At 37.0% G+C, this 11,234-nt stretch overlaps 1 protein-coding gene across 1 annotated transcript in view; it reads right to left on the bottom strand.

The window, feature by feature from the left end:
* Positions 1-426: 426 nt before the first annotated feature.
* The window catches only part of SDHAF3 (succinate dehydrogenase complex assembly factor 3), a 71,409-nt gene continuing 60,601 nt past the window's right edge, over positions 427-11,234 (bottom strand). Inside the window, exon 2 of the mRNA XM_047096725.1 lies at positions 427-1,442. Coding sequence (XP_046952681.1) covers positions 1,239-1,442 — 204 coding nt within the window. The 3' untranslated portion in view covers positions 427-1,238. The remainder of the gene's footprint in view (positions 1,443-11,234) is intronic.

Here is an 11,234-nt window from a genome sequence, read left to right as displayed (position 1 = left end):
TAGATTCATTACTGATTGACCACCTATCTTTCAATGAAAAAAGACAAGTATCAACCTCCAGACTGATTCAATGAGGAATATTAAAAAGGACTGAGGAGTCTGGCAGCCATACACAAAGAAAAAGCCCAATCCAGCAAAAGAGAGTAAGTATGAGTCAATTTTTAAGTAGTTGAATAAATGCAATAGCATCTGAAAAATGATCATTTCAGAATCTCAAAGTAGACATACAAAACTAAAGTTATAAGTGTATAATTTTTATTTACTTTTTTAAACACTTATTTATGAGAGACAGAGATAGAGTGTGAGCAAGGGGTGGGGGGACAGAGAAAGAGGGAGACACAATCCAGGCTCTGAGCTGTCAGCACAGAGTGTGACACAGGGCCCAAACCCATGAACCGTGAGATCATAACCTGAGCCGAAGTTGGAACTTAACTGACTGACCCACCCAGGTGCCCCACAAGTGTGTAATTTTTAAAAAATTAAACATTTTAAACACATGAATGGGATTACCACTTGATTATTTCAGTTTATAACTTACGACAAATTTATGAAAGTGTTTTTATCTCCCCAATGATGAGGCAATAAATGAGATTCTCAAGGTAACTATAAATTACATAATTTAAGGGGTCATTTGTTACTACCAAACACTGTACAAACATTATACTATCATTTGCATGATAGATTATACAGTGTATAATACTGACTCTTTAAGCTTCTTTTTAATCTTTCATTGTATATAAATAGTGACTCAGGGAGAAGGCATATTTACATGAATAATCATACATGTATTATTAAAAGAGAAAGGAAGAAACTTTCAGGATGACAATCCATGTATGTAAATAATAACCTTGTTGGAACTCCACATCTGTCATTATCATAACATACTTGTCTGTTGAAGCTAAAGCCATGAGGCTAATGCTTGAACAAGAACAGCATTAAATTTACATACAAAAAAACCTTTTGGCAAAATTCCACAACTTTGTCCATTTTGAAGTCATTCCTTCTTATGTACTTAAAAAATCAAATCCCATCCAGCAAGTACTGTTACTTCAATCATATAAAGCTTTGTTTACTAGCCATATTGATCTACATATTGTAGACAACATTAATAACAACCCCAAATTAAAGAATATTTCATGAACACCAGGCATTCACAAAACCTAAAAGCTGAAGAAATACATTTTTAGAAACCCAGTAAGGGGTTCTGAACTTAAAATGTGTACGCTTTATTGTATAGACTAAAATTCTGGTTTCCTAGATTCAGGAATACTAAATTGTCTGTTAGGTTTAGTAGCTTCTTGCATCAGCTCCTGCAACTGTCCAATCTGTTCATCACGAAAGTCATTAAGTTTTTCTTCTGGTAGGGCAACTCCAAAACACACTCTTTCTGTTGAATTTTGTCTGTTTTCATTAGTTTGTTGCCATAGCACTGCTGCATACACCTAACAGAAGACAAAGAAAAATGAAGGTTATAAAGTTAAGGTACATATTCACTCCTTCAATGTTAGAGGACTTGAAAAATTCTAATTCCAAGTCACCTATTTTTCTCCATCACTGAAGATGTAAACAATATAGATGTGTCTTTACTACTCAGTGATAATTTCAAATGTTATCTTATTTTTAGCACTTTAAGAGTTTTCATAGATTTTTAGCAAAGTTCTTAACCTGGAAATCTGGGGACTGGGAGTGGCCCGCAGATAGACTTCAAGAACATGCATAAACCACCCAAAAGTCAGATACTAAATTGTATGCACACAAGCATTGCAGATAGTTCTTGGGCTATAGTTTTTCAGAGTTATAGCTTTCAAATCTGGGACTATCAGATTTTCAAAGGTGGGTCTTATAGACTTAAATTTAAAAATGTTTATTTATTTTTGAGAGGGGGTAGTGACAGAGAGGAAGACGGAGAGAGAATCCCATGCAGTCTCCAGCACCATCAATGTGGAGCCTGGTGCAAGGCTCAAACTCACGAACCATGAGATTATGACCTGAGACAAAATCAATAGTCAGATGCTGAACCTGCTGAACTACCCAGGCGTCCCAAAATATTAATTTAAATCACACTAGAGGTAGGGGTACCTGGGTGGCTCAGCCGGCTGAGTGTCCATCTTCTGCTTGGGTCATGATTTCACGGTTGGTGAGTTCGAGCCCAGCGTTGGGCTCTGTGCTGACAGCTAGGAGCCTGGAGGCTGCTTCCGATTCTGTCTCCCTCTCTGCAATGCCCGCCCCGCCCCCCCCCCCCCCCCCCCCCGCTCACACTCTGTCTCTCTCCCTCTCTCAAAAATAAACATTAAAAAAGAATTTAAATCAAACTAGAGAGAAAGCTTTCAAACCTTTAACTTCTCTGTATTTAATAATAATCTTTGTCAGGAAAAAATTCTACATTTTTCATGCTCTAATTTTTCTCTCATTCAATTAGCATCTTCAGCCTAAATAGTCCAGCTACTATTGTCTTGCACAAATGATACTTTTTTAAAGCAGACTCTCACTCCGTAATCTTTTAATCAGACAGTAAGTAACAATGTATTTTAGTTCATGAAGTTAAAAGATTATATGCACCTTCTGGGTTAGTAGATAAATTAGTTAACTCTATATAATGCCACTAACTCTATCTGGTTTAAGATAATTAAATTGATTATAATTGCTGGATTGCCATCATCACCACAGAAACTTCAATTCAATACACTCCAAAACTTAACCTGTATTGAAAATATTTTCTTCATGTTTTACACAACTCTATTTCATGTAACTGAAAAAAAACTTGCACATACCCCAAGCTTTATCAATCCCACCTTTAAGTATATGCCCCAGAACAGTGTTTCTCAACCCTCACAGTATTAACAAATTGGATAATTTGGACAATACTTTGTAGTGGGGTGAATGGAAGTCTGTTCTTGCATTGTAGGTAGGATGTTTTAGCAGTATCTCTAGTCTCTACCCACTAGTTTCCAGTAGCATACCTCCTCTCAGTCTTTATAATCAAAAATGTCTCCAAACATTACCAAATGTTCCCTGGAAGGCAAAACTGACCCAGGTTGAGAACTATGGTCCTAAAGAAACTTTCAAACATGTGAATGAGTAGTACAAGAAGTGTGGTATTACTTGTTAAAGCAAAAATTGGAAACAATCTCATTGTACTTTTCAGTAAGAGAAAAGACAAATACACTAAGGTTTGTTCAAGATACTTATCTTTTCAAGAACCAGCTCTTGGTTTCATTGATCTTTTCCATCATTTTTTTAAGCCTCTATTTGATCTATTTCTGCTCTGATTTATTTCCTTCCTTCTACTAGATTTGGGCTTTGTTCTTTTTCTTGCTTCTATAGGCGTAAGGTTAGGTTCCTTTAGATTTTTCTGGTTTCTTGAGGTAGGCCTGTGTGACTATAAATTTCCCTCTTAAATTGCTTTTACTGCATCTCAAAGATTTTGGACTGTTGTGCTCTCATTTTCATTTGTCTCCATGTATTTTTTTAAGATTCCTCTTGATTTCTTTGTTGACTCACTGGTTGTTTAGTAGCATGTTGTTCTGTCTCTGTGTTTGTGTTTCTTCCAGTTTCTTCTTGTGATTTATAGTTTTATGCCCTTATGGTCAGAAAAGATGCATGATTTCAATCTTCTGAAATTTTTTGACACGTGTTTTATGGCCTAACATGTAAACTATCCTGGAGAATATTCCATGTCCACTTGAAAAGAATATACATTCTTCTGGATAGAATGTTGAATATAAAAGTCCCTCTGGTCTTGAATGCAAAGCTACTGTTTCCTTATTAATTTTTTTGCCTGAATGATCCATCCATTGATATAAGTGGGGTGCTAAAGTCCCCTACTATTATTGTATTACTCTCAATTTCTCTCTTTATATCTGTTATTATTTGCTTTATTGTATTTAGGTCTCCAATGTTGAGTGTGTATTTATAATTGCTATACTTTCATTGGATGATCCTTCTATCATTACATGGGCCCTTCTTTGTCTCTTGTTATAGTCTTTGTTTTAAAATCTATTTTATCTGATATGAGTATTGCTACCCCAGTTTGTTTTGTTTTTTGTCCCTTTTACATGGAATGTCTTTTTCCATTCTTTCACATTCATCCTATGTGTGTCTTCAGCTCTGAAGTGAGTCTCTTGTAGACAGCATATAAATGGGTCTTATTTTTTTATCCATTCAGTCATCTAATGTCTTTTAATTGGAGCATTTAGACCATTCACATTTGAAGTAATGATTGATAGGTATGTACTTATTGTCATTTTGTTAAACTGTTTTCTGGTTGCTTTTGTAGTTCTCTGTTCATTTCCTCTCTTGCTCTTTTCCCTTGCGATTGGTGACTTTCTGTTGTGTTATGCTTGGCTTCTTTTCTCTTTATTTTCTGTGTATATCTCTTATAAATTTTTAGTTTGTGGTTCCCATGAGGTTTACATATAACATCTCAATTATAAAGCAATCTGTATTAAAATGGTGGCCACTTAGGTTCAAAAAAATTCTAAAAGAATTTTTTTACTCCCACCTCCCCAGGTCATGTAAATGTTGTTATATTTTACATCTTTTTATTCATAAAATTTCCCTACTTGCAATTAGGGCCTTTTTTTTTTCCACTTAAAGTAGCCCCTTTAACATTTAAGGTTGGTTTAGTTTAACTTTTCTTTGGGAAACTCTCTCTCTCCTTGCCAGATAGAATATTCTTGCTTGTAGGATTTTTTCCTTTCAGCTCTTTGCAGGCCCAAAGGGCATGACATTATACATTCAAAGTTTCTGCTGAAAAATAAGAGGCTTTATGGGGTTTCACTTGTATATACTTTTTGCTTCTCTATTGCTGCTTTATAATTCTCTATCTTTAACCCTTGACATTTCAGTTATTATGTGTCAAGTATGTGGACCTCTCTGGGTTCATCTTGTTTGGAATTCTCTGTGATTGCTCAATCTGGATGTCTATTTTCTTCCCCTCTCTCCTTCCCTTCTGGGATCTCTATAATGTGAATGTCCACTTGATATTGTCCAAGACATCCTTTGATCTATCCTCATTTTTTAAAGTTCTTTTTGATGTTCAGCTTGGGTGCTTTCCATTACCTTATCTTCTGCATCAGTTCTTCTGCATCCATTAATCTGTTGATTCCCTCTAGTGTATTTTTCATTTCAGTTATTGTATTCAACTCTGATTGGTTCTTTTTGGTATTTTCTCTTTGTTCAAGTTCTTACTGAGTTATTCCACTCTTTCCTCCAGTCCATCTTTATGATCATTACTTTATCAGACATATGGCTTATCTCCATTTGGAGCATATTCTTCTGTCTCATTTTGCTTAACATTTGTTGTTTGCTTATATGAATTAGAATTCTCCTAAACTTGAAGGAAAGGTCTGGTGTATGGTCATCCCAACTGGAAGCTATGTATGCCTGGTGACTTTGGCTGGCTGGAGCTACAGCTGTCGTGGGCTGGGAGTCCCAAAGCTATCTGTGCACAGGGCACCCTGGCAGGACAGCTAAAGGTAAAGTGAGGGAAAACTGGGGTGTCCTGGGGTACTAAATGCAGAGGGTGCCCTGGTGGGGTAGGGGATGGCCATGTAGTGGGTGGCTGGAGCCAAGGTGGGGCACACACTGGGAGGGTCCCAGGGTGCTCAGTGCAGGTAGGACCTGGGAGTTCCAGAAGCACTCTCAGCTATAGGTGCCCTAGCAAGCCCTCTGGAACCAAAGTGGTATAGGCCTAGAGTGTTCCAGGGTGCTTTCCACCTGTGTCACCTTGGCGCAATGTCTGTAACTGCAGTAAGTACTGACCATGAGCATCCTGGGTTATGTCGCTCTGAGGCTGCATTGATGGGATGGCGAGGGCTGGTGTAGGCTAGGGTCCTGGGGCTCACTAGGGTGATAGGTCAGCTAGGGCACCCAGACCTTTCTCCTGTCCATGGTATCAAGGTAGAAGAAAAACATAACCATAGCTCTTGCCAGCCCCTCCCAGCAGTTCCCTTCTTGTTTGGATCCTTTATATTATAGTTTTTCCATCATGATAAGTGTACTCTTTAATCTTCTTCATCTATTTCACCATTCTCCTACCTACCTCCCTTCTGGTAACTATCAGTTCTCTATAGTTGAGTCTATTTCCTGGTTTGTCTGTGTTCCCTCCATTTGCTCATTTGTTTTGTTTCTTAAATTCCAAACATGAGTGAAATAATATGGTATTTGTCTTTCTCTAACTTATTTCACACAGCATTATCTTCTCTAGTTCTATCCACATTGTTGCAAAAGGAGAGATTTTCCTTTTTTGGCTGAGTAATATTCCATTGTATATACATACCATACTCTATCCATTCATATATCAAAGGACCCTCGGGTTGCTTCCATAGTTTGGCTATTATAAATAATGTTTCAATAAATATAGGGGTGCATATATTCCTTTGAATTAGTGTTTTTGTATTTCTGGGGCAAATACCCAATAGTGGGACTGCAGGGTAGTTCTATTTTTAACTTTTTGAGAAAACTCCATACTGTTTTGCACAATAGCTACACCAGTTTGCATTCCTACCAACAGTGCAAGAGTGTTCCTTTTTCTTCAGATACTTGCCAACACTTGTTATTTCTTGTGTTTTTTATTTTAGCTATTCTGACAGGCGTGACTTGATATCTCATTGTAGTTTTGATATGCATTTCCCTGATGATGAGTGATGTTGAGCATCTGTTCATGTGTCTATTGGCCATCTGGATGTCCTCCTTGGAGGAATGTCTATTCATGTGTTCTGCCCATTTTTTGATTATTTGGGAGTTGAGCTTTATCAGTTCTTTATATATTTTGGATACAAGTCTTTTATCGGGTATATTATTTGCAATATCTTCTTGTATTCAGTAGGTTGCTTTTTTGTTTTGTGGATTGTTTCCTTTACTTTGTAAAAGCTTTTTATTTTGCTATAGTCCCAATAGTTTATTTTTGCTTTTATTTCCTTTGCCTCAGGGACGTATCTAGAAAAATGTTGCTACCGCCACTGTTAGAGAAATTACTGTCTGTGTTATCTTCAAGGAGTTTTATGGTTTCAGATCCTATATTTAGGTCTTTAATACATCTTCAATTCATTTTTGTGTATGGTGAAAGAAAGTGGTCCAAGTTCCATTCTTTTCCATGTGGCTATCCAGTTTTCCTGACGCCATGTGTTGAAGAAATTTTCCTATCGCATACTCATTCCTCCTTTGTCAACAATTAACCATATAATCATGAGTTCATTTCTGGGTTTCCTGTTCCATTGATCTATGTTTCTATTTTTATGTCCATACCATATTGTTTTAATTACTCCCACTTTATAATATAATTTGAAGTCTGGAATTGTAATATCTCCAGTTTTGGTTTTCTTCTAGTTGCTCTTTTAAATGGCAGCCTTTTTTACTGTGCCTCAGGGCAGCTGGCACTGGTGTATGCTAGATGGCTTGCAGCCCCTTGAGGCAGCAGTCCTGTCAGGGTACCCAGCCTCTGATCTGTACTTTCAAAATGTAGAGGAAGCATAAAGTCTGGTGCTCACCAACAACTCTGCTGCCATTTGGCAGAGTTCTAGAGCTCATTCCTTTACATTCTAGTTGCCCTTTTATTTATTTTTAATCATCTTAATGTTTATTTCTGAGAGAGAGGGAGACAGAATCTGAAGCAGGCTCCAGGCTCTGAGCTGTCAGCGCAGAGCCCAATGAGGGGCTCGAACTCGTGAACTGCAAGATCATGACCTGAGTAGAAGCCAGACGCTCAACTGACTGAACCACCCCTCTAGTTGCCCTTTTAAACCACAACTTTTTTTTCTGGGGCCTAGAGAAAGCATATCTGCTTACTGTCCCTCAGTACTATACCTCCCCAGTATAGTTTGCAGTGGCTGGAGGCAGGGGTTCCCTTTGCTACCACATAGAGAAGAGCAAGAGAGATGGAAATTGTACAGAAACTGTTCAGTCATCCCTCTTTCTTTTTTTTTTTTTTTTTCCCAGGAGGAATTGGTCTATAAATAGTTGTAGATTTGGTATGTCTATGTTGGAAGCAAGGTCTTAGTGTCTCACCATCTTGGACTGGAATTTCAGATACTACTTTATAACCCATTAACAGTAAATGAACTAAATGTGTATGTATCAGCATGAATGGATGTCCACAACAGAATCTTAAAAGTGGATTTTAGAAAGTTATTCATTTGTAGAAATAGGAAAACTGACACTCAAATTCACATGGAAATGTCAGAGGCCATGAACAGCCAAAACAATCATAAAAAAAATAAATTTGGAGCATTCACAGCATTCAGCTTCAAAACTGACAAAGCTACATTAAATAATCAAAACAGTGTGGTACTGGGTTTAGGATAAACATATAAACCAAAAGAAGAGAAGTGAGAATGCAGGAATAAGCCTTACACATATGGCCAACTGATTTTCAACAACGGTGTCAAGTTCAATGGGGGGAAACAATAGTCTTTTTAAGAGATACTTCTGGGGGCACCTGGGTGGCTCAGTTAAGTATCTAACTTCAGTTCAGGTAATGATTTCACAATCCATGAGTTCGAGCCCTACGTCAGGCTCTGTGCTGACAGCTCAGAGCCTGGACCCTGCTTTGGATTCTGTATCTCACTCTCTCTCTGACCCTACCCTGTTTGCGCTGTCTCTCTCTGTCTCAAAAAGAAATAAAACATTAAAAAAAAAAAGATACTTCTGGGAAAACTAGATTTGTACCCTTCAATCATATACAAAAATTAACACAAAATCCATGAAATTTCAGACCTAAAAATAAAATTTTTTTATTTTTATTTTTGAGAGAGATAGACCATGAGCAGGCGAGGACAGAGAGAGACACACAGAATCTGAAGCAGGCTCTAGGCTCTGAGCTGTCAGCACAGAGCCCGACGTGGGGCCCGAACCCACAAAGTGGGATCATGACCTGAGCCGAAGTTGGAAGCTTAACCAACTGAGCCACCCAGGTGCCCTGGAAATGGACTTTTAAATATGACCCCTAAACATAAGCAACAAAAGAAAAAATAAACTGGGCTTCTACAAAATTAAAAGCTTCTGTGCACCAGAAAATATTAAGAAAGTGAAAAACTACAGAATAGGAAAAAATATTCACAAACTATATAGTTGATAAAAATGTCAAGACTATATAAAAAATTCATACAACTCAACAACAAAAAGACAACAACCCAATTTAAAAAGTGGGCAAAGACTTAAGCAGACATTTCTCCAATGATGATATATAAATGGTCAACAAGCACATTCAAAGATACTAAACATCATTAGGGAAATGCAAATCAAAGCCCTGTTGTGTTGGCAAGAACCTAAAGAAAATGGAACCCTTGGACATTGCTAATGGGAACACAAAATGGTATAGCCACTGTGGAAAACAATATGACAGATCCTCAGAAGGTTAAAGAATTACCACATGATCCAGCAATTCAACTCATACATATATACTCAAAATAAATAAAAGCATGAATTCAGATACTTCTACACCTCTGTTGATAGTAGTATTATTCACAATAGGTAATATGTGGAAACAACCCAAGTGTCCATTATGAGATGAATGGATAAACAAAACCTGGTCTAGATATACAATGAAATAATATTTATCCTTAAAAAGGAATGAAGTTGTGGTAATTCTATAACATGGACAAACCTTGAAAACATTACAGTAAGTGAAATAAGCAAGACACAAAAGAATATTATAGGATTCCACTTACATGAAATATGTAGTATAAGCAAATAGAAAACAGAATAGAGGTTACCATGGGTTGGGAAAATGGGATTTATTGCTTAACATGATAGTGTTTCTGCTTGGGTAAAAAAGGTTTTGGGTACAGATAGTGGTAAACGATGCACAACACTGTAAATGCAATTAATGTTCATGAATTATATGTGCAAAAAAGGTTGAAATGGGAAATTTTATGTTCTATATTTTTATCACATTTAAAAAAAAGGTTATGCAAGAAGTTCTGCTTCAATTAATGGTGAGGTAGCGTCTATCAGAACAACTCCACAAGATAAACTCGTAAACTCTGGACAGATATAATCAAACAACAAACCCAAGACACTGGAGAACAACCAAAGCCACACAGAAAATAAGAAAGAGTTGACTCCAGAAAATGACAGAGAATACTGGATTAGGCTCCCATTTTTATGACTTTTTGTCTAAGATCCCAGTTGGTACTGAGAGGTAACTGAACAATCAGAGGACACTGTGGGATAAGCACAGCAATTGGAAAATTATAAGGGGAAATCTCAGGAAAAAAGAGCTACTGAAAGGGAACCCTGTAAATAAACTGCCAAAATCTCTGGCTAATCCCTTAACTATGAATGCTCAAGACAAGACTCAAACAGCCCAGTTAAGGCATAAAAAGAAAGGAATAGAAATTTCAGCAGCTTCTTGTCAAAGAAGACACAGAACTTAGAATCTGAGTTCTGCCAGGTAACTGCTTAATAAAATCAATACGCTTTTTAAAAAAATAGTGGAATAATGTCTCTACAATGTATCTGTCATTCAGTGTCCAGAAAAAAAAAAAATCCAAGATTACTAGAACCATGAAGAAACAGAAAAATGTGATCCATAATTGAGAGAAAAGACAATGTCTGAAATGATTCAGACATTATTGGAAAAGGATTTTTTTTTCTCCACACCCAATGTGGGGCTCCAACTCACAACACTAACATCAAGAGTTGCATGCTCTCCTGACTGAGCCAGCCAGGTACACCCAGTGGAAAAGGATTTTAAAGCAGCTATTATGACTATGTGCAAGTAAGTAAAAATTTTGTCATAACAAATGCATAGATGAGAAATCTCAAAACAAAAAGAGGAATGAGTAGAACCAAATGAAAGCTCTAGAACTCAAAAATGCAGTATTTGAAATGTCAAAAACCTCACTGAATGCGCTTAATAGCATAAGGTTTTCCATATTGGAGTTGAAAGAAGAAAGATTCAATGAACGTAAAAACATCAGAAGTTATCCAATCTGAAAGAAAAAAAAACATTAAATAAATTTAAGATCAATGTTATGTGGGATAATGTCAAAACTTTTACATATTTAGGGACGCCTGGGTGGCTCAGTTGGTTGAGCATCTGACTTCGGCTCAGGTCTCTATCTCACAGTCCGTGGGTTCGAGCCCCACAAAAGGCTCTGTGCTGACAGCTCAGAGCCTGCTTCAGATTCTGTTATCTCCTTCTCTCTCTGTCCCTTCCCTGCTTGCATTTTCTCTCTCAAAAATAAAAAAACATTAAAAAAAATCAAAATATAAATTCAAAAAATCTCTTG

The sequence above is a fragment of the Lynx rufus genome, unplaced genomic scaffold (assembly GCF_022079265.1).
Source record: "Lynx rufus isolate CCGP_SWC_20201006 ecotype Redwood Valley unplaced genomic scaffold, mLynRuf1.p SCAF_4, whole genome shotgun sequence".
Taxonomy (NCBI): domain Eukaryota; kingdom Metazoa; phylum Chordata; class Mammalia; order Carnivora; family Felidae; genus Lynx; species Lynx rufus.
The sequence above is the reverse complement of the archived record's forward strand: the minus strand, read 5'-3'. Positions and strand labels throughout refer to the sequence as shown.